Source organism: Anolis sagrei, chromosome 6, assembly GCF_037176765.1.
Source record: "Anolis sagrei isolate rAnoSag1 chromosome 6, rAnoSag1.mat, whole genome shotgun sequence".
NCBI lineage: Eukaryota > Metazoa > Chordata > Lepidosauria > Squamata > Dactyloidae > Anolis > Anolis sagrei.
Window position 1 is genome coordinate 52,439,628 of NC_090026.1, and position 26,466 is coordinate 52,466,093.

The 26,466-nt window shown below is 43.0% G+C and overlaps 2 protein-coding genes across 4 annotated transcripts in view; both read right to left on the reverse strand.

Annotated features, from left to right (window-relative positions):
- The window catches only part of REEP1 (receptor accessory protein 1), a 97,659-nt gene extending 97,480 nt beyond the window's left edge, over positions 1 to 179 (reverse strand). For both annotated transcript variants that reach the window (XM_060781329.2, XM_060781330.2), the window contains exon 1: positions 18 to 179. In XM_060781329.2, the coding sequence (XP_060637312.1) occupies positions 18 to 49 (32 nt within the window). In that variant the 5' untranslated portion in view covers positions 50 to 179. The remainder of the gene's footprint in view (positions 1 to 17) is intronic.
- Positions 180 to 3,643: 3,464 nt separating this feature from the next.
- LOC132778412 (charged multivesicular body protein 3) overlaps positions 3,644 to 26,466 on the reverse strand; it is a 44,779-nt gene continuing 21,956 nt past the window's right edge. The window contains exons 1-6 of one of the 2 annotated variants that reach the window (XM_060781332.2): positions 16,173 to 16,302; positions 11,985 to 12,045; positions 11,070 to 11,249; positions 9,231 to 9,352; positions 8,772 to 8,886; positions 3,644 to 4,144 (exon numbers count right to left, since the gene is read on the reverse strand). In XM_060781332.2, coding sequence (XP_060637315.1) covers positions 3,999 to 4,144; positions 8,772 to 8,886; positions 9,231 to 9,352; positions 11,070 to 11,249; positions 11,985 to 12,045; positions 16,173 to 16,217 — 669 coding nt within the window. In that variant the 5' untranslated portion in view covers positions 16,218 to 16,302 and the 3' untranslated portion in view covers positions 3,644 to 3,998. Of the gene's footprint in view, positions 4,145 to 8,771; positions 8,887 to 9,230; positions 9,353 to 11,069; positions 11,250 to 11,984; positions 12,046 to 16,172; positions 16,303 to 26,466 lie in introns of those variants that run through there. The other variant, XM_060781333.2, reaches the window with a different exon arrangement.

Sequence of the window (26,466 nt, forward strand, 5' to 3'; positions counted from 1 at the left end):
GGGGCTGCGGTACTCACACCACTAGCCTGGAGATGATCCAGGAGACCATGGCTGGGCTGCGGGGGTTCCTTCCTGCCTTCCTTCCTTCTGAGGCGTCCTCCTGCCTGCTGCCTTCGCTCGACTGAGCCGGGCAGGCGCCCCAGCCATTGGCATGCCAGCCTCTCCGCGCGCAGGCGCACTGGGAAGAAGCGGGAGCGCGCGGCACGTGGGATGAAAGAAGGCAGGCAGGAGGGTAAGAGGACAGGGCGGGCTCCTCAAGCATCAAAGGAGCCATTCCTTGCAAAGTGCCATCTAGCCTATCCCTCCATTGCTGTGCAACATTTGGTCCCTGGGTTGCTGTGAGTTTTTCAGGCTGGATGGCCATCTTCCAGCAGCATGCTCTCCTGACCATTCGCCTCCATCTGGGGCAGACATAATTATAGAGTCATAGAATCAAAGAGTTGGAAGAGACCTCATGGGCCATCCAGTCCAACCCCCTGCCAAGAAGCAGGAATATTGCATTCAAATCACCCCTGATAGATGGCCATCCAGCCTCTGTTTCAAAGCTTCCAAAGAAGGAGCCTCCACCACACTCTGGGGCAGAGAGTTCCACGGCTGAACGGCTCTCACAGTCAGGAAGTTCTTCCTCATGTTCAGATGGAATCTCCTCTCGTAGTTTGAAGCGTCCTAGTCCTAGTCTCCAAGGAAGCTGAAAACAAGCTTGTTCTCTCCTCCCTGTGACTTCCTCTCACATATTTATACATGGCTACCATATCTCCTCTCAGCCTTCTCTTCTTCAGGCTAAACATGCGCAGCTCCTTAAGCCGCTCCTCATAGGGCTTGTTCTCCAGACCCTTGATCATTTTAGTTGCCCTCCTCTGGACACATTCCAGCTTGTCAATATCTCTCTCGAATTGTGTTGCCCAGAATTGGACACAATATTCCAGGTGTGATCTAACCAAGGCGGAATAGAGGGGTAGCATTACTTCCCTAGATCTAGACCAGGAGTCCACAAACTTTTTAAACAGAGGGCCAGGTCACAGTCCCTCAAACTGTTGGAGGGCCGGATTATAATTTGAAAGAAAAAAAAATGAATGAATTCCTATGCACGCTGCACATATCTTATTTGTAGTGCAAAAAACACTTATACACAATACAATCATTAAAATGAGGAACAATGTTAATAAATATAAACTTATTAGTATTTCAATGGGAAATGTGGGCCTGTTTTTGGCCAATGAGATAGGATTGTTGTTGTTGTGTGCTTTTAAGTAGTTTCAGACTTAGGGTGACCCTGATCGAGGGCCGGGTAAATGACTTTGGGGGGCCGCATCTGGCCCCCGGGCCTTAGTTTGAGGACCCCTGATCTAGGCACTATGCTCCTATTGATGCAGGCCAAAATCCCATTGGCTTTTTTTGCTGCCACATCACATTGTTGGCTCATGTTTAACTTGTTGTCCACGAGGACTCCAAGATCTTTTTCGCACGTACTGCCCTCGAGCCAGGCATTGTCCCCCATGATGTATCTTTGCATTTCTGTGCAACATTTGGTCCCTGGGTTGGTGTGAGTTTTTCAGGCTGTATGGCCATCTTCCAGCAGCATGCTCTCCTGACCTTATAATAATAATAATAATAATAATAATAATACTTGGGTTGTTGTAGGTTTTTCCAGGCTATATGGCCATGTTCTAGAGGCATTTTCTCCTGACGTTTCGCCTGCATCTATGGCCAGCATCCTCAGAGGTAGTGAGGTCTGTTGGAAGTAGGAAAATGGGTTTATATATCTGTGGAATGACCAGGGTGGGACAAAAGACTTTTGTCTGCTGGAGCTAGGTGTGAATGTTTCAACTGGCCACCTTGATTAGCATTTAATGGCTTGGAAGTGCCTGGGGGGGGGGGGGGGGGGGAGGATCTACATAGGGACCACCAAATGCAGCATTGCCCAAACACGAATCAAGAAACATGAAGTCAGCCATAGCCAGGGGCAGCTCAATCCATTACGCAAAGTAAGCATTTGCAGTATAGTTGATATTGCCCAGGGGCGCTCTTGAGGCGTTCTTGGGGGAAAATAGACCTTGACATATGTGAGTTGTAGTTACTGGGATGTATAATTCACCTACAATCAAAGAGCATTCTGAACTCCACCAATGATGGAATTGAACCAAATATGGCACACAGAACTCCCACAACGAACAGAAAATATATATCAGTGATTGGCTGGGAGGGAGGGTGCCAAAATACTGTTTGCTTACCGTTGAAAATTACCTAGGGCCGCCTCTGGCCATAGCAGAGCACCTGATGAACCAACCTGGGCACAGCATATTATTTGAGAACACAGAAATGCTGGACCACTCTCACAACCACCATGTCAGACTACACAGAGAAGCCACTGAAATCCACAAGCATGTGGACAATTTCAACAGAAAAGAAGAAACCATGAAAATGAACAAAATCTGGTTACCAGTATTTAAAAAACTCAAAAATGACAACAGCAAAACAACAGAGAGTAAACAATCAGGCACATCAAATCACTCTCAACAAAAGATTCCCCCCAGGCACTTCCAAGCCATTAAATGCTAATCAAGGTGGTCAGTTGAAACATTCACACCTAGCTCCAGCAGACAAAAGTCCTTTGTCCCACCCTGGTCATTCCACAGATATATAAACCCATTTTCCTACTTCCAACAGACCTCACTACCTCTGAGGATGCTTGCCATAGATGCAGGCAAAACGTCAGGAGAAAATGCCTCTAGAACATGGCCATATAGCCCGAAAAAACCTACAGCAACTCAGTATATAAGCATATCGACTGAAGTAATGATTCAAAAATAACTCTATTATTCCCTTTCCATCTGCCTGTAAATACCTGGATATGCAATAGACATAATACAGCACTGTGGCTATCTTATTTTCCCCATTCCCCATTAAGCATTTTCTCTCCTTCATTCCGGCTTGACATACTCCATAAACTCCTAAATAAGAATATTTATTGACTCAATTTTATTTTCAAGGTTTAGTTTAGATTCAGAGCTGTTTCTTATGCTTGATCAAAGAAATACCTTGCACAAAAATGGTTCTGATCTTTCTAAACAATACAACATAGACCATGATGTCTGCCAGTCCGTGCCATAGGTTTCTGGTGCCAGTGGAAAGAGAATGCTGAATTTAGTAGACCCTTGGCCCGAGCCACCATGGCTACTCCTATGCTACATCTGATATTTCTTCCTAATTTCTTTACACTCTTGAGAAGTTTGAAAAAGCAGCTTGTATATTTTCCCCTAAGCTATAATATCATGTGTCGGAGTCTCATGATTTTACAGCTTAGGAAATAGTACAGCCCAGGAGCTACATATTATCCACAAAGCTGTTTTTGCGACTCCCAAATTTTTCCTCCCAAAAATAAACCCCCCTCTCCTGGAAGCTTCTAGGAGTGGATTTTTTAAAAATAGATTTGACTCTTACAACTCAGAGAGATAAACTGTGTCTTTAGAAATAAAAATGGACTCTGGCCAATTCCAGATATTTTTTTAGAAGGGGTGAAAATTTGTGTGGCACCCAAAGGCTCCCAAAAGGCCAAAACCATGAATTGCCAACTCCCGTTAACTACGTAGTATACATGTTCATGTACTTGTAAGAAATACCAGCTTATCAGAGACTACGAAGAAAGTGTTAAAAGCTGTTTATTAAAATCCAGTTAGTGTTTCAGAAATGTACATAAGGTATTGCAGTAGTTTCAGCCTGCAGAAATGCCTTTGAGAAGATGAGTTCATAAACCGCAGACTCTTTCAAAATGTTTATTAGTTGAGTATACATATATAGCATCTTCTCTCCATTCCACCAGAGCTGTTTAAAGCTGACAAAGGTTGACAGAAAAAAGTTAAAAATAATATCTCCCAAGGCAAACCCACAAAAAATATATATCGGAATATATACAGGAAACATTTTTCATAAGGAGTTTTACATTGTAAAGGCAGAACAGCCCATGGCAAAATAAATCAAGTTATAACAGTGTTCTATGGCTAACTACGAAGAGTAGCTAACCGTGACTGCATAGCTTCAATATCTTCCTCTTCCTCATCATCAACCACAGCGGCTGCTGTAGCTCCTTCCGGCTCGTGTTCTGGAAGGGCATCCATGACTTTACTAGGCGCTTTACCCAGAGCTCCTGAAAGAAAGCAAAGCAAAAGGACGCAAGCCAGCTGTTAAAAGGAAGCAGCCAAACCGAGATACTATGTGGTGTTTTTACAAGCCTTCAATATGATTATTGAAATCCTGTACAAATTATGCCATGTAAAACCATATTAATCCCATTCTGCCTTTTTTTGGATCATTTCAACTGAACTGCTCTCCACTAGAGATTTATTCAGGGAGATCAGAACCTGGACATTTTATTTTATGAGAATACAGGCAGTTCCCAAATTACGAACAAAATAGGTTCTGCAGGTTTCGATACCATCGATCATGGTATCTTTCTGGTCGGCTCTCTGGTATGGGTCTTGGGGGTACTGCATTGCAGTGGCTCCAGTCCTTTCTGGAGGGCCGCACCCAGTTGGTGAAGCTGGGGGATACCTGCTTGGACCCCTGACCCTTGACCTGTGGCGTCCCACAAGGTTCTATTATTTCCCCCATGCTCTTTAATATCTACCCAACTCCAAAACTCCGGATGACCTCGCCCAGCGGTTTCATGTAGATGTTAAAAAGCATGGGAGACAAAATGGAACCTTGCGGGACCCCACAGGTCAAAGGCCAGGGGTCTGAGCAGGTGTCTCCCAGCTTCACCATCTGGGATCGACCCTCCAGGAAGGACCGGAGCCACGACAGAGCCGTACCTCCAAGGCCCATCCCGGAGAGGCGTCCCAGAAGGATACCATGATCGATGGTATTGAAAGCCGCTGAGATGTCCAAAAGAACCAACAGGGTCACACTCCCCCTGTCCAGCTCCCTACGGAGATCATCCACCAAGGCGACCAAAGCCGTCTTGGTGCCATGGCCAGGCCTGAAGCCAGACTGTGACTGGCCCAGGTAGCTGATGTCATCAAGGAAGCCCTGGAGCTGAGCAGCGACCACCTGCTCTAACACCTTGCCCAGAAAAGGGAGGTTTGAGATTGGTCTATAGTTATTCAAGACCGTGGAATCAAGGGAAGTCTTTTTCAGGAGTGGTCTGACCACAGCTTGTTTTAAGCCTGATGGAAAAATTCCTTGCTCCAATGATGTATTAATGATTAACATAAACCAATCAATCAGACCATGCTTGGCCGATTTAATTAGCCAAGACGGGCAGGAGTCCAGAGCCGATGTAGTGGCTCTCACTGCCCCAAGGGCCACCTCCACATCCTCAGAACAAATAAGCCAGAAGGAATCCCACAAAACCGGACAAGCAGATGCCCTCGGTCACCTCTCTACTCCTTTCCACCAAAATCCAAGGAAGCCCCTTGGGTCCTGGACCAGTACCTGGCCGCTGTGATGGGCCGGATGAGGGCCATCAGGTTGAAATCGAATTCTGACAAGACAGAGGTCCTCTAGGTTAGTCGCTTGGCTGAACGGGCTAAAGGGTGACAACCTGTGTTTGACGGGGTTGTACTCTCCCTGAAGACACAGGTCCGCAGTCTGGGGGTCCTCCTGGACTCAGTACTGACGCTTGATGCTCAGGTTTCGGCGGTGGTCAGGAGGGCTTTTGCACAGTTAAAACTTGTGCACCAGCTGCAACCGTATCTCAAGAAGTCTGACTTGACCATGGTGGTCCATACCTTAGTTACCTCAAGATTGGACTACTGTAATGCTCTCTACGTAGGGCTGCCCTTGAAGGCGGTTTGGAAACTACAGCTGGTGCAAAGGTCGGCGGCTTGGTTTTTAACTGGAGCAAGTTACAGAGAGCAGACAACCCACCTGTTTAAACAGCTCCACTGGCTGCCGATAATATTTTATTTATTTATTTATTTACAGCTTTTATATTCCGCCCTTCTCACCCCGCAGGGGACTCAGGGCGGATTACAGTGTACACATATACGGCAAACATTCAATGCCAATTTTGACATACAACATATACAGACATAGACAGAGGCTATTTAACTTTTTCTGGCCGCTAGGGGAGCTGTTGCTTTCATTGTTCATCTGCGACGCTGATGAAGCACTTCCGCATTCCCCGCATGCTTCCCCGCTGGAATGCTTTGCTGGAGTCTTCTTTATGGCCTCATAAATCAGTTAATTTAGCCTCCCCACCCTTTAAGGTGGTACCTAATTTTCCTACTTGACAGATGCAACTGTTTTTCGGGTTGCAAAGGTCAACAACAGGCTACACACAATTGGTTGGAAACCCACTCTAACCTGGGCTGGATTCGAACTCATGACCTTTCGGTCAGAGTGATCTTAATGCAGCTGACACTCAGCCAGCTGCGCCACAATCCCAGGTAGAAAAATAAAGTTCTTCTTAAGTTGCATTTGTTTGTAAGCCAGAACAGGTACATTTTTAATTGTAACACCATCTATCTATCTATCTATCTATCTATCTATCTATCTATCTAAAATATTTGGAGAACAAAGGGAATGCAACATTTGTTTTGCTGTCTGCACCCCTGTTCAGATGATTTCACCTCACTTTCTGTCCCTGTGATAATTGGATTTTGAAAGAAGTGGCTTGTTGTGGAAACAAGGATTGGTGAGAAAGCTTCAGTGGAGACCATTTCCCCCATAACTCTTCCAGGAACAAATTACCCTTCCTAGTGATAGATTTCTCTCATTCCTGTTGCCTCAGCTCCATTTGTAACTATGAATCATTTGTAATTCGAGGACTGCCTGTATAACTCCTAGAATCCCCATTTGTTGTGCTGACTGCTGTTATTCACACAATCCAAGACGTTCTAATGAAATTTGAAAATCTCTTCCTTATTACACAAAAAGTTGCTACTCCGTTTGCACTTTAATGCAACTCACAGTGCTTAAATTTACATTCAAAGCTTCAGCAAAAGGAATATATGCCCTCCATGAGAAAAACCTTTCAGGTGATTTGAGTCATCTAATCAAGCTTGAGATGTGTCATCTGGTTAATCTTGAATCTGAATATTTCTTGGATTAACCCATGTTACAGAATCTTCCCCTGCCATGGAAGCCCATAGGTAGCTAAAAATGTTAAAACAGCACTCATCAGGTCTCATCCAATCCTACTCCATCATACAGGATGCGGCAGCATAGCTTCCTTTTTTAAAATGTGCACCATTGAAGACATAGCGGAGCGCTAGTGGTCTTGTTCGAGAGGCGGGAGTATAAAGTTTTGTCCTGACACAGTTCAGTCGCCATCATGCGTTGGAACAGTGAGGAGCATGCTTTTGCCGTTGAGGCCTACTTTTCAAGTGGATGTTCTGTGATCGCAACCCAGCACGCCTTTCGGAATCGCTTTAATTTAGCCCCATTGGCCCCTGTCCCGGACCAGAAATCAATTGTGATGTGGGTCACTACATTCAGACAAACTGTAAGTGTGACAAGACGAAGAACTGGAGTCCCTCGGCCCATTAGATCACCTGAGAACATTGAGGCAGCGAGAGCTTCAATGTTGCAATCACCATGGTGTCCTTGCGTCTGCCCATGGGCTTTCCGATCTGTGAGGAGAATTCTTCATGATGATCTTCATTTCCATCCTTACAAGATGGCGATTGTGCAGAAACTTTCTGAACGTTGACTTCAATTCTTGGAGGAACGCGTGTGAGGTTCTTCTCGAAGTCGTTCCTGAAGATGCTATTTTTTTTTTAGTGATGAAGCCCATTTTTATTTGTGTGGATCCGTCAACAAACAAAACATGTGCTACTGGGCTGACAACAATCCTCGAGAATTGCATCAAAGGCCTTTGCATTCACCTAAAAGGATACTGTGGTGTGCAATTTCCTCATCTGGAATTATTGGTCCCTGGTTCTTTGAGGAAAACGAAGTCGCAGTGACAGTGAATTCGGACCGGTATGTAAACATGTTACAGGAATTTTTTCCCATGGCTAGATGGGTTGGACTTAGGGGACATTTGGTTCCAACTAGACGGTGCAACTGCACACACTTCAAGAGCATCTATGGCTGTTTTGAGGGAACACTTCCCAGACTGCCTCATCTCAATTAGGGGGGATTTGGAGTGGCCGGCCCGCTCTCCAGATTTGGCCCCTTGTGATTTTTTTCTATGGGCTTTTTTGAAATCCCATGTTTATGTGAACCGTCCAAAGACCCTACAAGGTTTGAAGACCAACATCCAAGAAGAAATTGCCAACATAACGCCTGCTATTCTGGCAAGAGTCATGATAAACACCAGAAATCGGTTTACTCAGTGTATGGAGAATGGGGGACGTCACCTACCTAATTTGATCTTAAAACTACGTAAAACAAAACATTAGGTATGCGCCTACATTATAAAAAAATATTTTCTGATTCATACAATGGGTTTTATTAAGTTTTGAAAAAAGGAAGTTATGCTGCTACACCCTGTATTACGTGCCATTTCCAAAATGCCAAAACATAAAGAAAATCCAATAAGATAGCGCTGGTAAAATGCTTTAAACCAAATTTAATAAAGAAAATAATGTTTAAAACCTAGGTGGAGGAATTAACATAATGCTAGAGAACATAGTATAAAACTCTTGTATCTCTCATGCTCTGCAGTATTTGTAAGATTTAAGCCTGCCCTTTCAAAATAAGAAAATCAGTACTACAAAGCAAGATGGCTACTTTCACCATTAACTGGTGGAAAGGAGGTGGGAATAGCAGTGGAATAAGAGGAGATATACTTCTATTGGTATATAAGCATGTATATTTCCACTTACCAGCTGTAATTTCAAATAAAATTTTATCAATCTCCATCTCTGCCTCTTCTTCCATTTCCTCTTGGTCTTCCATACTTTCAAAGGTATCCTCCAGCATGTCTTCTATGATCCCGGCCTAAAGAAGATACAGAAATTACAGTATTGTTCAGTTTATACATACAGAACAAGACAACAGAGTTGCAATTACAACGATCAGGTCCCATTCTCATTCTCATTTTAAACAAATATACAACTGTGTGGAACCAGCAGACTTTCAAACTCAGAGATGGGAAAAATACAGTGACTGATTTGCTTTGAAATGATTCAACAACTGCCATATCTGACAAGAGGAAGAGAAAATGCAGATATAAGAACAACCGATCATCATTTACTAATAAGATAGCTTTCCTTGCTACAAGTTACACGTCCACGTTATGGAAGAAGCAAAGGAGAAAAAAATGGAGATATTGTTAATCTTACCTTCATCATTTCTTTGGATAAATCCCTCATTGTAGCCTGAATTTCAGGGATTTTTACTAAATTCTGCATGGCTTTCATGACTTCTGTGCTCTTCTGTAATGAGCCAGCTACCCTCAGGACAGCTGCCAAGAGAAGACATGGGAAGCTTTTAGATCAAGTTCAAACAAGTGAAATATCTTTGGCAATAAGAATACTTTCAACCAGCAGGGCAAATTGGCTTTTCTATTCAGACAGTGGAAGGGATGCTCAAAACTGCAAGATGTCTGCCTCTTTTTCATCTTGTAATCTTAGATAAAAGAGCATAAAAATAAATAAAAAGGAATAAAGGCAGTCCCCAAGTTACAAACATCCGATTTACAAACGACTCATAGTTAAGAACAGGGCTGAGACAAAAGGAAGTGAGAGAAATCTACCCCTTGGAGGGGAAATTCATGACTGAATGAGTTATCATGGGGGAAAATTGCCTCCACCTAAGTTTTAGAGCCGATCCTCATTTCCACAATTAGCCAATTTTTTTCAAAAATCCAATTATCACAGGGATAGAGAGTGAAGTGAAATCTTCTGAAATGGGGAACAGTCACCAAAACAAACACCACAGAGGTGTTAACCCTTTTCCTATGCTATCCAAAGCTCTCTCTCTCTATATATATACTAGCCGTCCCCTGCCACACATTGCTGTGGCCCACAGATATATAAAACCATTTTCCTACTTCCAACTGACCTCACTACCTCTGAGGATGCTTGCCATAGATGCAGGCGAAACGTCAGGAGAAAATGCATCTAGAACATGGCCATATAGCCCGGAAAACCTACAACAACCCAGTGATTCTGGCCACGAAAGCCTTCGACAATACATTATTATTATTATTATTATTATTATTATTATTATTATTATTATTATATCCAAACCCTCTTAAAATCTAACTTTAAAAGAGGACATAGTGTCTATCTGAGTTCACCATACTGTGCTCATGTATACAGCTGTGTCCAGATATCTTTTCCTTTGGCATGGGTGATGTTTCCTGTTTCTCCTGATTTTGAAAGGTTTTTGAAAATAAAATTATATAAATTAACTAGGAAAATAGGAAAAAGCTGATTTCCAGTGCCATCTTCATTTCCAAGAATGTTCATGTCTCATGAGATGAAAACAAAGAAAGGAGTAAAAAGCTAAAAATAAAAGACTCATTCCCTAAAACAAATCCAATGTGAAAGAATAAATGGGGTATGAAAAGGCTGTAGAACAGGGATACAGACACTTTTATGACTATAATTCCTAAAAATACTCATTGGCTAGAGCTAGTGGGTGTTCCAGTCCAAATAATCTAGAGCACGCCTTTTTAAACTGCGGGTCCTCACCCGAACTGGGGTTCCCTTAGCTCAATGTTGGGTCATGAGAAATTTGGCATGAATGAGTTTCTCAAAGCCACTCATTTGCAAAAATCTGTCAGCCACAACGTACAGTTGACTCTGCCAAAATGCTTCAGCTGTACTCCACAAAAAGGAAAATCACTATGCTTTCAACGCCTTGCAAATATTGATTTATTACCAGTATATGTTCAATTTTATACCTATTTTATATATACACCTATATACCCTGAGGTCACATTAAAAGTCTTGGGAGGAAAGGGGTCACAAGTGGAAAAAGCGTAGGAAGTCTCGATTATGAGGGCCCCATTTGTCTCTACTTGCCATTTTACTGGACAGCATAATACAGGAATAAATTTATGATAGTAAAATGTTTGAATTCAAAAGTTTGTTTGCTGAGGCAATACAGTCATATGGACATGGTATCAATAAGTCTGTCAAACTCTATTCTGAAATAATTATATTGTATCATACCCAGCTGATTCTTCATCCCCATCAGCACTGAATTCATGTGGGCTTTGGAAGCATACAGTTTGCTCACAGCCTTTCGTGAACGGATCATCTCCTTGGCCAAAACCACACACACATCTTTTTGGCCCTTTTTAGCAGCATCTTTGATTGATCTTTTTACTTTCTCCTCTTCTCGCTGAATATCTGGATTTGGGAGGAAACACAAACAAGAGTAAATAGCAACAGTTTCACCTGATTTCATGCAACTGGAAGAATTATTTTGAGCAAGAATTATCCTTAGGATGTCATCATCTTACTCAGGGAAGAATGAGTGAGACGCAGCTCAGGTTCATGTCTATAGCTCTCATAATGCAGGTATTTTGGTGGTAACAAATGACAAGCCAAATCTGTAGTGTTATCACTGTGCATTCTTTTCAGGTGTGTTATTTTCACTCAACTATCCTTTAGTTGGGTGAAAGGGCCCTCTGGTGGCGGAGCCGGGTTAAACCACTGAGCTGCTAAACTTGCTGACCCAAAGGTTGGCAGTTCAAATCTGAGGCGCAGTGTGAGCTCCCACTGTTAGCCCCAACTTCTGCCAACCTAGCAGTATGAAAACATGCAAATGTGAGTAGATCAATAAGTACTGATTCTGCGGAAAGGTAATGGCACTCCATGCAGGCCACATAATCTTGGAGGTGTCTATGGGCAGTGCCGGCTCTTTGGCTTAGAAATGGAGATGAGCACCACCCCCCAGAGTCGGACATGACTGGACCTAATGTCAGGGGAAACCTTTACCTTTACTTACCTTTTATTTTCAGTGTTTAGAAGCATATACTGGATATAGCAGTGTATGCTTTGTGACGAGGTTGCAACATTTTATCGTTGCACAATTAGACTATATGAAAGAACACTTCAGAGAAAACATGTGAAAATACAAACCTCTGATCTGCCTATCAATCACTCTCATTTCTTTTCGGATCTTCAATGACCATTCATTGATCTGTAAAAAGAAAATACCGTTAAGTCTGAATGCAAGAGTTAGATCTTTAAAAGAAATGAACACTGGACACACTACTTGAAGATTTCCTTCAGTGAAATTTCAGTTTCCAAATGGCAGCCTTCCCCACCTATGCCTCTCTAGATGAGAGAGACCTAAACCTAAAATCTCTGGCACTTAAACTATCTCATGATTTTAAAAGCCACTTTAGAAAAAGTCTTACAATTTGTCCAAAACAGGCGACTTCCCTGAGAATGTTCTGGTCTATCCAGTTTTGTTCTCTTGGCATAGGAAGATTTCTAAGCTTCAGATTGCAGAAAACTATACTTCCTTTAGCCTTAGTTTAATTTTTGTGGTGTGAAATTTTACCTTGGCATTTTAATGATGATATTTTAAATTATCTTTTAACTTAATCAAGTTTGAATGTATGTTAGTTCACTATTATGGGAGTATTAGGATAGTGATTATTGTCTATTTGTGCATGTTTCTGTTTTTGTTTTAAATGTTGATACGGTCAATGGACTAATCAATAAACTTTGCTTGTTTGCTCATACTTCCTTTAGCAACAGTTAACAGCAACATATTAGCAAACTCAGTTCCTGCACACTTGATATTTCAATACTTGGGGTAGTTATCCCAGAATGTATACATTTTGCGTGACAAATTAAATATGGGAAAAGAATCCTCCATTCTAGTACAATGGCCTGTATTTCAAAGTGGTTTCATGTAGATGTTAAACAACATCGGGGACAGAACTGAACCCTGTGGGACTCCACACAACAAAGGTTGTGGGGCCGAACAGGAGTCACCCAGTAACACCTTCTGGGACCGTCCCTCAAGAAAGGACTGGAGCCACTGCAAGGCAGTACCCCCAAGTCCCATGTCTGCGAGGCGTCCCAAAAGGACAAGCAGGGAGCTTTGAGATGGTAGAACAGAAGCTTTCCAAAACTCTAGGTGCTCTTACTGCCTATTACAGGGAAAACCAGCTGATCCCCAACCCATCTAAAACACAGACATGTGCCTTTCATCTCAAGAACAGAGAAGCATCCCAAGCTCTGAGGATCACCTGGGAAGGAATCCCACTGGAGCATTGCAGCGCACCCAAATACCTGGGAGTCACTTTGGACCGTGCTCTTACCTACAAGAAGCACTGCCTGAACATCAAGCAAAAAGTGGGTGCTAGAAACAATAGCATACGAAAGCTGACTGGCACAACCTGGGGATCACAACCAGATACAGTGAAGACATCTGCCCTTGCGCTATGCTACTCTGCTGCTGAGTATGCATGCCCAGTGTGGAACACATCTCACCACACTAAAGCAGTGGATGTGGCTCTTAATGAGACATGCCGCATTATCACGGGGTGTCTGCGCCCTACACCACTGGAGAAATTACACTGCTTAGCCGGTATTGCACCACCTGACATCTGCCGGGAAGTAGCAGCTAATAGTGAAAGGACCAAGGCAGAGACATTTATTTATTTCGGTTACTTCTACCCCACCCTTCTCACCCCGAAGGGGACTCAGGGCGGCTTACAAAAGCACAATTTGATGCCAGCATCATATAACATTAGTAAACAAATAGCAGCAATTAACAATTAAACAACAGTTCCTGCATTACAACAATAAAACCAATACAAACCCAATTACTCCTCATTGACGGTCAGCGTTCGCTATCTCATAGTCCAAATTCCAATTCCACATTGTCAGTCCTGTCAGTCCTAATTGTCTGATTGTCCTTATTTAGTTGTCAGATTTCCCAAAGGCCTGGTCCCACCACCACGTCCTCACTTTCCTCCTGAAGGAGAGGAAGGATGTTGATGCCCTAATTTCCCCCGGGAGTGAGTTCCACAGGTGAGGGGCCACCACTGAGAAGGCCCTGCTTCTCGTCCCCACCAACCTCACATCTCCAGATCATCACCTGTTTGGGTATCAGCCATCACGTCAACGACTTAAATCTAGAAACAGTTTTCTAAGATCTACTGAGACATTTGCTGGAACACCTCAGCAAGCGAGAGTCCAAAAGTGGCAGGCTCAAACCCAGAACCTCAACCAATGGCTGATACCAAATGAGAGACTCCCCCCTGGGCACACAGAGGACTGGGCGACTTGGAAGGCGCTGAACAGACTGCTCTCTGGCATCACGAGATGCAGAGCCAACCATCAGAAATGGGGCTACAAAGTGGAATCCTCGACATGTGAATGTGGAAAGGAGCAAACCACTGACCACCTGCTGCAATGCAACCTGAGCCCTACCACATGCACAATGGAGGACCTTCTTGCAGCAACACCAGAAGCACTCCAAGTGGCCAGCTACTGGTCAAAGGACATTTAATCAACTACCAAACTCACAATTTTTTTTATTTTGTCTGTTTGTTTGCTTTGTTCTGTTAGAAATGTAATATAATTTGACTGGTTGTCCTGACACGACAAATAAATGTCAAGAGAAGAAAAGTAGGTATATAGTATATGTAATGAACTGCCCACTTCTGTAGAACCTCTCTTAAAGTTATTGAATTTAGCAACACTTCACACAAGTATTACCATACCATTGATTCTCTATTCATTTAACATAACAATATTGACAGAAAGGGAATTTGAAACAACAAAACAGTTTCACTACAGACTTGATAATGTTCTCAAGTGTTCCCGAAGCTCTAAATCAAATTACTAACACACTCTTAACATCAAGATATACATTCTAGTAACGCTTTACACCAGTATTATTATACAAAAGTGGCAGTAGTTCAAGTTCTCCATATGAGTAATGTCAAAGTCGAGTTGCTCTTGAATGAGTTCCTTCTCACTGTGTAACAGTGTAGTTGTTACAGTCCTTTATCAATGTTTATCAAAGTTGTGATTTCTGGATAACAGGGATGGCCAAGAAATCGGTAATGCCGGGGCGAGTACAACTGGTTTCCCGGGTACAGGCCAGTTTCGATACTTCTTCAGGTAGTCTCCCTGTTTGCTTGGCTCTGCCTTCTTATTCCTTCTTGTACATATAAAAATATAAAGGAAAACTTCTAGTATACTAAGCAGTACAGTTGAACTAATATATACCATACTAAAAATAGACATGTAGAAAACACCCCAAACTGATGTATATAATAATGAATGATCTTAGTATTATGGTCATAACTTACATGCCCATGCAGCATCTTTACATGTGGTGTTCTTTAATCAGTTGCGAGCACTCTGATGTATTACAGCAGGTTCTTAAGTACTGGAGGATCATTCATTATTATATACATCAATTTGGGTTTTTTTCTACATGTCTATTTTTAGTATGGTATATATTAGTAATATATATTAGTTCAACTGTACTGCTTAGTATACTAGTAGTTTTCCTTTATTTCTGATTGAGAACATTATCAAGTCTGTAGTGAAACTGTGTTTTGTTGTTTCAAATTCCCTTTCTGTCAATATTGTTATGTTAAATGAATAGAGAATCAATGGTATGGTAATACTTGTGTGAAGTGTTGCTAAATTCAATAACTTTAAGAGAGGTTCTACAGAAGTGGGCAGTTCATTACATATACTTTGTACCTACCTTTCATCTCTTGACATATTATAGACATCTGTGTATTTAGTAACGACAAATAAATGCCCCAAAAGGATACTGCGGTCGACGGTATCGAAGGCCTCTGAGAGGTCCAGCAAAACTAACAGGGACACACTCCCCTTGTCCAGCTCCCGGCGAAGATCATCTACCAAAGGGCCTGAGTGTACACGGCCATATAATGCAGTTCAAAGCAGACACTCTGGCTTTTATATGGCAGGGTAGAGACAGTGGCAGGAAAGGATACAGGTGGAGGGTTCTTCTTTGGAAGCTTTTAAACAGAGGCTGGATGGCCATCTGTCAGGGGTGATTTGAATGCAATATTTCTGCTTCTTGGCAGGGGGTTGGACTGGATGGCCCATGAGGTCTCTTCCAACTCTAGGATTCTAGGTGTGTGGCGAAGAGCTCCTTCAGAAACGGAGCCCAAGCTCCTCTTGCCTGAGGCTGCCTGCACACAGCCGCCATTGGAGCCCTCCTCCACTCCTTGGGCCAAGCCGGCCAGGCTCTTCCTCACACAGAAAGGCCAGGGGGGCGCCCCTCTCCCTTCCCCCCTGGCTCCCTGCCGGCGTTACCAGCTCCTTGGGCGGCTTCTCTGGGGTCTTCCCGAACAAGCCCATCTCCGGCCCGCCGTCCTCGCGCTCCTCTTCCGGCTTCCGTCTCTCCCTCGCTGCCTCTCCCAGGGAAACCAGGAAGTGAGAGGCACCATAGACGCAGCCAGGCGGAAGTAGAGCGACGGCCAGGCGCGCGCCGCTCCGCCTTCTCTTTTCTGCTCTGGTCTCCCTCCCTGAATGTTCTTGGGGTCTTTCAGTACCCGCGCAGGCGCACTTCGCTGCAGTGGAAGTGAGGCAGAGAACGAGTTGAAAGCAACCTTTCACATGGCCATAGCTGTGTTCCTTCTCCACTCTATGGCGGTCTAATGCAAGAGTGAAGCTACTCTTGTCATTTTCTCCTCCTTGAAAAGGGGACTTGCTTTGACATTGCCTGCCCTCTAGTGGACGCTCCTGGGAATAATAATAATAATAATAATAATAATAATTATTATTATTATTATTATTATTATTATTATTATCTGATGGCCGAAAGCGAGGAGGAGCTGAGGAGCCTTCAAATCAAGGTGAAAGAAGAAAGTGCAAAAGCTGGGTTGCAGCTAAACATTAAAAAAAACCCCAAGATTATGGCAACAAGAATGATTGACAACTGGAAAATAGAGGGAGAAAATGTGGAGGCCGTGACAGACTTTGTATTTCTAGGTCAAAGATTACTGCAGATGCAGACTGTGGCCAGGAAATCAGAAGACGCTTACTTCTTCGGAGGAGAGCAATGTCCAGTCTCGATAAAATAGTAAAGGGTAGAGACATCACACTCGCAACAAAGATCCGCCTAGTCAAAGCTATGCTATTCCCTGTAGTTACCTACGGATGTGAGAGCTGGACCTTAGGGAAGGCTGAGCGAAGGAAGATAGATGCTTTTGAACTCTGGTGTTGGAGGAAAGTTCTGAGAGTGCCTTGGACCGCGAGAAGATCCAACCAGTCCATCCTCCAGGAAATAAAGCCCGACTGCTCATTGGAGGGAAGGATACTAGAGACAAAGTTGAAGTACTTTGGCCACATCATGAGGAGACAGCAAAGCCTAGAGAAGACAATGATGCTGGGGAAAGTGGAAGGCAAAAGGAAGAGGGGCCGACCAAGGGCAAGATGGATGGATGGCATCCTTGAAGTGACTGGACTGACCTTGAAGGAGCTGGGGGTGGTGACAGCCGACAGGGAGCTCTGGCGTAGGCTGGTCCATGAGGTCACGAAGAGTCGGAGACGACTGAACAAATGAACAACAACATTATTTGTGTGGATCATAATAAATTGTGGCAAGTTCTTGGTGGTATGGGCATACCAAATCACTTATCTCTCTCCTGAGGAATCTGTATAAGGACCAAGTAGCAACAGTAATTTATTATTTATTAATTTATTTATTTACTTCACTTGTATACCGCTCTTCTCAGCCCTCAGGCGACTCAGAGCGGTTAACAACCAATTCAACAGTACAAAACAGATCATTAGTCAATTAAAACAGCAATATCAAATAATTAGCATCAAAACATCAGTATGACAATACAACAAAATAACAATCCATCGCATCTCATCAATAGAATCAGCATCCACTCTCATTGTCCATTAATCCATATTCCAATAGTCAATCAATTGCACTGCTTAGTTGAAAGCCTATTCGAAGAGCCAGGTCTTCACTCTCTTCCGGAATGCCAGATAGGAGGGGGCCGATCTGATGTCTGTAGGAAGGGTGTTCCACAGCCGAGGGGCCACTACTGAGAAGGCCCTGTCTCTCGTCCTCGCCAGGCGTGCTCGTGAGGCCAGCGGGACTGAGAGCAGGGCCTGCCCAGATGATCTTAACATCCTAACTGGTTCATAGGAGGAGATGCATGCTTTATTTCCTGGAGGATGGACTGGTTGGATCTTCTCGCAGTCCAAGGCACTCTCAGCACTTTCCTCCAACACCACAGCTCAAAAGCATCTATCTTCCTTCGCTCAGCCTTCCCTAAGGTCCAGCTCTCACATCCGTAGGTTACTACAGGGAATACCATTTGGCCCGACCTAAATGGTAGGTCGGGCCAGAACCATTTAGGGCTTTAAAGGCTAAAGCCAGCACTTTTGAATTATGCCCGGTAGCAAATTGGCAGCCAGTGGAGCTGGCGCAACAGAGGAGTTGTATGCTCTCTGAGTGCCGCTCCTGTTAGCAACCTGGCTGCCGATCGTTGGACTATTTGAAGCTTCCGAGCAGTCTTCAGAGGCAACCCCACATAGAGAGCGTTGCAGTAGTCTATACGGGATGTAACTAGAGCATGGACTACCGTGGCCAAGTCAGACTTCTCAAGGTACGGGCGCAGCTGGCGCACAAGTTTTAGCCGTGCGAATACTCCCCTGGTCACCGCTGAAACCTGGGACTGACCATGGAACAACAGACTGGTTCAAGATTGGGAAAGGCGTAGGCAGGGTTGTATCCTCTCACCCAACCTATTCAACTTATATGCAGAATACATCATGCGACGTGCGGGGCTTGATGAATGCAAGGCTGGGGTGCATATTGCTGGAAGAAACATTAACAACCTTAGATATGCAGATGGCACCACTTTGATGGCCGAAAGCGAGGAGGAGCTGAGGAGCCTTCTAATCAAGGTGAAAGAAGAAAGCGCAAAAGCTGGGTTGCAGTTAAACATAAAAAACCCAAGATTATGGCAGCAAGAATGATTGACAACTGGGAAATAGAGGGAGAAAACGTGGAGGCAGTGACAGACTTTGTATTTCTAGGCACAAAGATTACTGCAGACACAGACTGCAGCCAGGAACACTCTGTGCTTCATACTCACACCTAGCTCCAGCAGACAAGAGTCCTTTGTCATTCCACAGATATATGAACCCTTTTTCCTAATTCCAACAGACCTCTCTACCTCTGAGGATGTTTGCCATAGATGCAGGCGAAATATCAGGAGAGAATGCCTCTAGACCATGGCCATATAGCCTGAAAAAACCTACAACAACCCACTCTCTGCTTCATTCAAAAAAATGCTACACTCGCAGAGCTCAGGCGGTGTTGTATTTCGGTGTCGATGTTGACTTTGGTGGAGAGGTGGCTCCCAAGGTAGCAGAAATGGTCAACATTTTCTAAAGTTACAACATTAAGTTATATTTCTGGGATTGGTGAGGGATTGGCTGGTGACTGCTGGAAGAGCACTTTGGTTTTCTCGATGTTCAATGACAGGCCGAGCTTCTCGTATGCTTCTCCGAAGGTGTTTAGAGTGGTTTATAGGTCTAGTGGCTTTTAGGTTTTCTTCTGAATAGAACTCCAATATGCTGATGACAACATCATCTGTGCGCATTCAGAAGACCTACAAGCCACTCTATCTATCTATCTATCTATCTATCTATCTATCTATCTATCCACTGTGTCTTTGATGAGTGGGTATGCAGTTTCACATGACTGTTTAGATTAAAGTTCTGTCATTGGAGTAGATATCTCCCCCTTGTGGGAAAGCTTGACTCCACAACCCCCGCCATAATGAGTACTACTCTGCATATTATCTGCTTCTCTCTTTTATCTTGTCTGAGTTTTTAATTACTTTTAATTTGTTTTTTGTAATCATTACATGTAGCCCGCCCGTTGTCTCTGTGCCTGTGTCTATTGTAATTCTTACATTGTTATGAATTCATATGTTTTATGTAATTATGATGTTGTTTATTGTTTGCGTTTTAGGTTGTGTTTCGGTTTTCTTATTGTAATTGTTGTTCAGGCCTGGCCCCATGTAAGCCGCTCCGAGTCCCCATTGGGGAGATGGTGGCGGGGTATAAAGTCTATTATTATTATTATTATTATTACTATTATTATTATTATTATCTACATATCTGGCCAAAGTGGTCCACGCCTTAGTCACCTCTAGACTGGATTACTGCAATGCACTCTACGTGGGGCTGCCCTTGAAAACGGCCCAGAAATTTCAGATGATCCAACAGGCAGCAGCCAGGTTTTTAACTGGGGCGCCTTACAGGGAGCGGTCAACCCTCCTGTTCAAGGATCTCCACTGGCTGCCATTCATTTACGAGACCCAATTCAAGGTGCAGATTCTTACCTACAAAGCCCTGAACGGTTTGGGACCCACCTACCTAAGTGACCACATCCCTGTATACGAACCCACACAATCCCTTCAATCATCCGGAGAGGCCCTGCTCTCAATCCCACCAGCATCGCAGGCGCGATTGGTAGGGATGAGAGAGAGGGCCTTTTCAGTTGTGGCCCCTCTGGAACTCACTCCCTAAAGACATCAGACAGGCCCCAACTTTGGCAGTCTTTAGGAGGAGCTTGAAGACATCATTCCAGTGTGCCTTCCCGGAATAATTGATTCTATAGCACTTTGTCCTCCAAAGCACTTTACATTTTTTAGGTCTGCTTGTATGCCCTTCCACAAACGCCACTATCACCTTCTCATCCACATCCCAGCATTACTTCCAATTTTAATTTTACATTTGGCCTTCCCACTGTTTTAATTGTGTGTTGTCTTATTGATAATGTTGTATATTTTATTGTCTATGTTTTATTTTAATTTGCTTGTACTGTTGTTATTGCTTGTATTGTAGTATTCGGCCTCGGCCTCATGTAAGCCCTTGGGGAGATGGTAGCGGGGTACAAATAAAGTGTTATTATTATTATTATTATTATTATTATTATTATTATTATTATTATATCTATCTAATGGGGTACTTGGCCTGTGAAGACTCACTTCTGGGTAGTCTCGGTACTACCCAGGGGTGAGTTTCAATTGCCATCCGAACCTTTTGGTCTCCTGATACATTAGGAGACTAGGGGAGGGGGAGGAAAGATTTTCCTCCCCACCCCCATCTACTTCGCATGTCAATTTTTCATGCCAGGAGGATGCGAGGAGGGAACTCATGGAAGCCTGGTAACTTTTACTTAATTTTTAGGGGGAAATTGGAGGGTCTTTGAGATGACTACATCGGGATGGCATGTAGCCACTCCTCCCAGGAAAAGCCCAGTTTTGCGGGGACAGTGGAGACAGAAACCCATGCTGAAACAGGTTTTTAAAACCCACTTCAGAACAGGTTTTGGCACTGTCTGGAAGTGCCCTTGGGGAACTTGGTATGTTTAGCTTGAAGAAGGGAAGGTTAAGAGGGAACATGACAACCATGTTTAAACATTTCAAAGGATGACATATTGAGGAGATCATAAACTTGGGTTTTTTTAATGGATATACATAGCTAGGACTCAGCAATGAATTCAAATTGCAGGAATAAAGATTCCATCTAAACATCAGGAAGAACCTCCTGACAGTAAGATGTGTGTTGACTGGATTATGTTGCCTGGGGGTATGGTGGAGTCTTCTTCCCTGGAGGCTTTTGGGAGGACTTTGTCTATTCCTGCATGGCAAGGGGTTAAACCGGATATCCTTTGTGGTCTCTTTCAACTTTATGATTCTATGATAGGCAGCTAGGAGCACCTTGCAATGCAACTATAAAACAGCCATGGCATCATGTCAAATTTCCAGGGTTTCACTCAGATTTCGATGAGATTGATTCCTAGAGATTTTAGGTGAAAGCTGAAGGGTTGGCAACGTCACTGTGGGCTGATACGGCTATGTAAAAATATCACAGTCAAAATGCACACGTGGTAAGGAGCTTTCATTTTAATTAGATCTGAAAAAAATGTAGTTTTGAACAATGGGAAATCATTACAAAATTCCCTTCTAGGATACTTGTGAGGGCTTTACTTGCTCTAGGTTGAGACTTGGTTCAACTCTGTTGTTTTCACACTATTTTGCTGCCATAGTTGTTTTCAAACTGTCATAGATCGATTTACCCAATCTTTTCCTTTTAACAACTGAGTAAAATGAACTTGTTCTGTCGCGCACTGGGCCTGTAAAGAATTTCCTTTAGAACAGGACGTGCAACCTTTGCCCAGCGGGAAGCCAGGGGGCCCAAAGAGAAGTTCTCAGAGGTTTTCACCACAAACAGCCTTTAAAGGGCTTGTGAAACATAACAAAGTCCTTTATTAATGAACAATCAAACAGAAAATTCTCTTGTCTTCAGTAAAGTTAAGCAAATGATTCCAAGCTTTTAGGTAACTGGTGAATTCCTAATCTTGCCCACGAAGGACAGGCAACTGTCTTCAATAACTTCTTCTTTAAAGGAAAATCCCCGTTTTAACTTCTCCCAGGCTGACTGTAATCTAACCCTTACTGATGTGGGCTCCGCTACCGGGTCGAACTGCTTCTCGAATGCCGAGTGGACCTACCAGCAAAGGCTTAGATGTTCTCCAGATGGAATTCTTTGGTCTTTAGGGCTGTTTCCCTGGAAATCTTTGGGTGCTCTTAAGACTGTTCTCCCCTGGAAGGTCTTAAGGGTTGAAGCTTTTGTACAAGGGGAAACTTTCACACGTCCTGTACATTAGCTTTCTTTGCTGAGACTAACTTCCCAATTGCCCTGAGCAAAGGGCGGAACCAAAACTTAACGATGATGGACAGGTGCCCTGCCCTATGATTGCAAAACAGATAACAGAAGGAAAATAAAGCTGGAGCTCTTGTTACAGCCGTACCAGCACATAACTTATCGCACTGCCTCTTTATGTTTTTGGCAGCAGGTATCAAATATTTATAGCTTTTCTGCACCTCTGAATTCATCCTTAAATAGACTCAACATGCTTTCTGTTACAAGGATAAGCAGTGGCATTTTGCTGCGATTACTTCAATCAAGAGATTTATTTCAGCTGCAGCTATGTTATAAAAATCATTACATGCACAACTCAAATGTTTAACATAATGCTGTAGCTATTTCCCATCCACTCCATATCCACATCTCTCCCACTCTCTGTCCCAACTGTCACTCCGCTGTGTTCATCTCTCTGGCAACCAGTCGCACTCCATTGCCTCCTACCTGACCACTCCCACGCTAGCTGAAGATCTCAGCAATGATTATCACTACTGGAGGTAGGACATTCAGAAAAGCTCCATGACTCTAATCATCCTCATTAGAACGAACAGATACCTCTTTCCATGCTTTTGATGTTTTCTGTGCCTTGAACCCAAAGGGAACTTTCCCAAAGCAGGGTCACAGTTTGCATTTTGCAGAAAATAAACAAGAGATCTTTGGGTTGCTTGAATGATTGCAAGGAATCCACAGTTCAATTTGAAGATTTGCCAAGAATGTTTCAATGACTAAGCTCTTTGATTGTGAATTTTACCCTGCTTTGGACTAAAAGAGATGCCTGTGAAGCTTTCCAAATGAAGTATATGGATCTGCCAAAGAGCAAAACATTTTAGTTCCATATGCAAAGTGAACTTATACCATCTTACAGACCAAATCAGAAAAGATGAAAATAGAACGTTTTACAGACCAGGGCATCTTAAACCTTTTTACTCACAACCCCCTATACCTGAGAAAATTTACGTAACCCTGGATTTATAAGCATATAAAAATAAAACATTTATTGACAACAAATCAGCATTTGCAAGGCTTGTTAAACGGAGTGATTTTTCTTTGTAGGAAATATTGTTGAAGCATCTTCTGCAAAATCTGTAAACACCGTATAACAGCTTTCTCAAAAGGCCAATTTGAAAGGGCAGGGATTATTTAATGCTTTGCCAGGTTACTGATAAAGTAAATACTTTCGTACAGGGTGAGGCAGCATAACTTCCTTTTTTAAAATGCGCGCCATTCAGTCGGTTGAAGACGTAGCTGAGCGCTAGTGGTCTCGTTCGAGAGGCTGAAGTATAAAGTTTTGTCCTGACACAGTTCAGTCACCATCATGCGTTGGGACAGTGAGGAGCATGCTTTTACCGTTGAGGCTTACTTTTTGGAGTGGCTGGCCCGCTCTCCAGATTTGGCCCCTTGTGATTTTTTTCTATGGGTTTTTTTGAAATCCCGTGTTTATGTGAACCGTCCAAGGACCCTACAAGATTTGACGACCAACATCCAGGAAGACATTGCCAACATAACGCCTGCTATGCTGGTAAGAGTCATGACAAACGCCAGAAATCAGTTTACTCAGTGTATGGAGAATGGGGGACGTCACCTACCTAATTTGATCTTCAAAACTACATAAAACAAAACTTTAGGTATGCGCCTACATTATAAAAAAAAAATCTGATTCATACAATGGGTTTTATTAAGTTTTGAAAAAAGGAAGTTATGCTGCCTCACCCTGTATAAATAGTAGTTCAATTTCAAATCTAGTTGCTATTTTTATACTATACAATTCTGTTTTAAATTGTTGCTTTGCTTTTATGGCACAAGTTTTATTGGGTTTATTCTTTATATTAATTTTCAGATGTTGCTATAATAAAAAGAAAACTATACATTAAATAAATGCCTTTCTTCATAGCAGAGATGATGACCTGATTATGTACTTTCCTTTTTACTTAGTTGTCCAGGCAAAGCTTCAAAGCTCTGCTTTTCTGCCTTTTGTCTTTAAACTGAGATTGCATTAATAGCTCTTCAAACAGAGGGTATTTTTATGAAACAACTATCCAGTACAGTGTGTAGTAGTTTGAGCATTGGATGAGAATTCTGGAGATCGGGGTTCAAATCCCTGCTCAGCCATAAAATGCATTTAGGCAAGTAATTCATCTAGTGTCAGAGGAAGGCAATGGCAAATGTCTTCTGAACAAATCTTGCCAAGAAAACCCTGTGATAAATTTTCCTTCGGGTAGCTATGGGTCAAAAACAACCCGAAACAACACAGTTAACAGTGCAAATGCTTGGATAGCTCCTGGAACAGAAGAACATATGATCATCTACAATTTTTTATTTTTGTATTGTAGAGCTTAAAAAAATCACTTTTGAAAGTCTGCATTCAAAAAGATGTCCCATTAAAATATTAATCAGCTGTCGAATTTGATGAGATGATTTCTAGTTTCATAATCTTTTCACATAAGGGAAATTTAGGTCTACTTTGGAATGTCCCACTAAAGCAGTTTCATTTTGTACCAATGACACCGATGCTTGTAAGTCTTGTTCATCTGCAACAAACTAGGTGTGGTTACATCATATCACACATAGAACATTGCAACTGCAGCAGCTAAGTGGGAAATGTTGTACTCCACCCACAATGTTGAGTTCAGAGGGAAATAAAAGCAGAAAGTGGTTGTGAGCAATGTTGATGCTACTTGGTTCCTTGTGCTGTTTTTATTTCTGGTTTTGTCAAAGTAACTTCACCACTGGCTAGGATAGGATCAGTATAATACCTAAAAAGCATAAGGAGGCAAAGTAATACAACGTAACAGTAGGTCCCCTGTATCCACACTTTTCGTTATCCATGACTTGAAAACATAAAAAAAAAAATCAAACCCCCCAAAACACCTTTTAATTTTGTCATTTTATATAAGCGACATCATTTTATTATGCTTTTGTATAAAAATATTTATTTTATTTATCGTGTCATCAGCAACCGGACATTTGTATTACATTTTTAACAAAAACAAACAAACAAACAAACAAAACACAGAATTTGCAAGCTTGGTAGTTGATTAAATGTCCTTTGACCAGTATCTGGCCCCTTCGAGTGCCTCTGGTGTTGCCGCAAGAAGGTTCTCCCTTGTGCATGTAGGTTGCATTGCAGCAGGTGGTCTGTGGTTTGCTCTTCTCCACACTTGCATGTTGTGGATTAAACTTTGTAGCCCCATTTCTTAAGATTGGCTCTTAAGGCACTTCCAAGTCACCCAGTTTTCTGTGGGACCAGGGGGGAGTCTCTCATTTGGTATCAGCCATTGATTGAAGTTCTGGGTTTGAGCCTGCCACTTTTGGACTCTCGCTTTCTGGGGTGTTCCAGCGAATGTCTCTGTAGATCTTAGAAAACTATTTCTAGATTTAAGTCGTTGACGTGCTGGCTGATACCCAAACAAGGGATGGGCTGGAGATGTCACTGCCTTGGTCATTTCACTATTGGCTACTACTTCCCGGCGGATGTAAGGTGGTGCAATCCCAGCTAGACAGTGTAATTTCTCCAGTGGTGTAGGACGCAGACACCCCGTGATAATGCGGCATGTCTCATTAAGAGCCACATCTACTGTTTTAGCATGGTGAGATGTGTTCCACACTGGGCATGCATACTCAGTAGCAGAGTAGCATAGCGCAAGGACAGATGTCTTCACTGTGTCTGGTTATGATCCCCAGCTTGTACCAGTCAGCTCTTCGTATGATATTGTTTCTAGCACCCACTTTTTGCTTGATGTTCAGGCACCGCTTCTTGTAGGTCAGAGCACGGTCCAGAGTGACTCCCAGGTATTTGGGTGCACTGCAATGCTCCAGTGGGATTCTTTCTCAGGTGATCCTCAGAGCTCGGGATGCTTGTCTG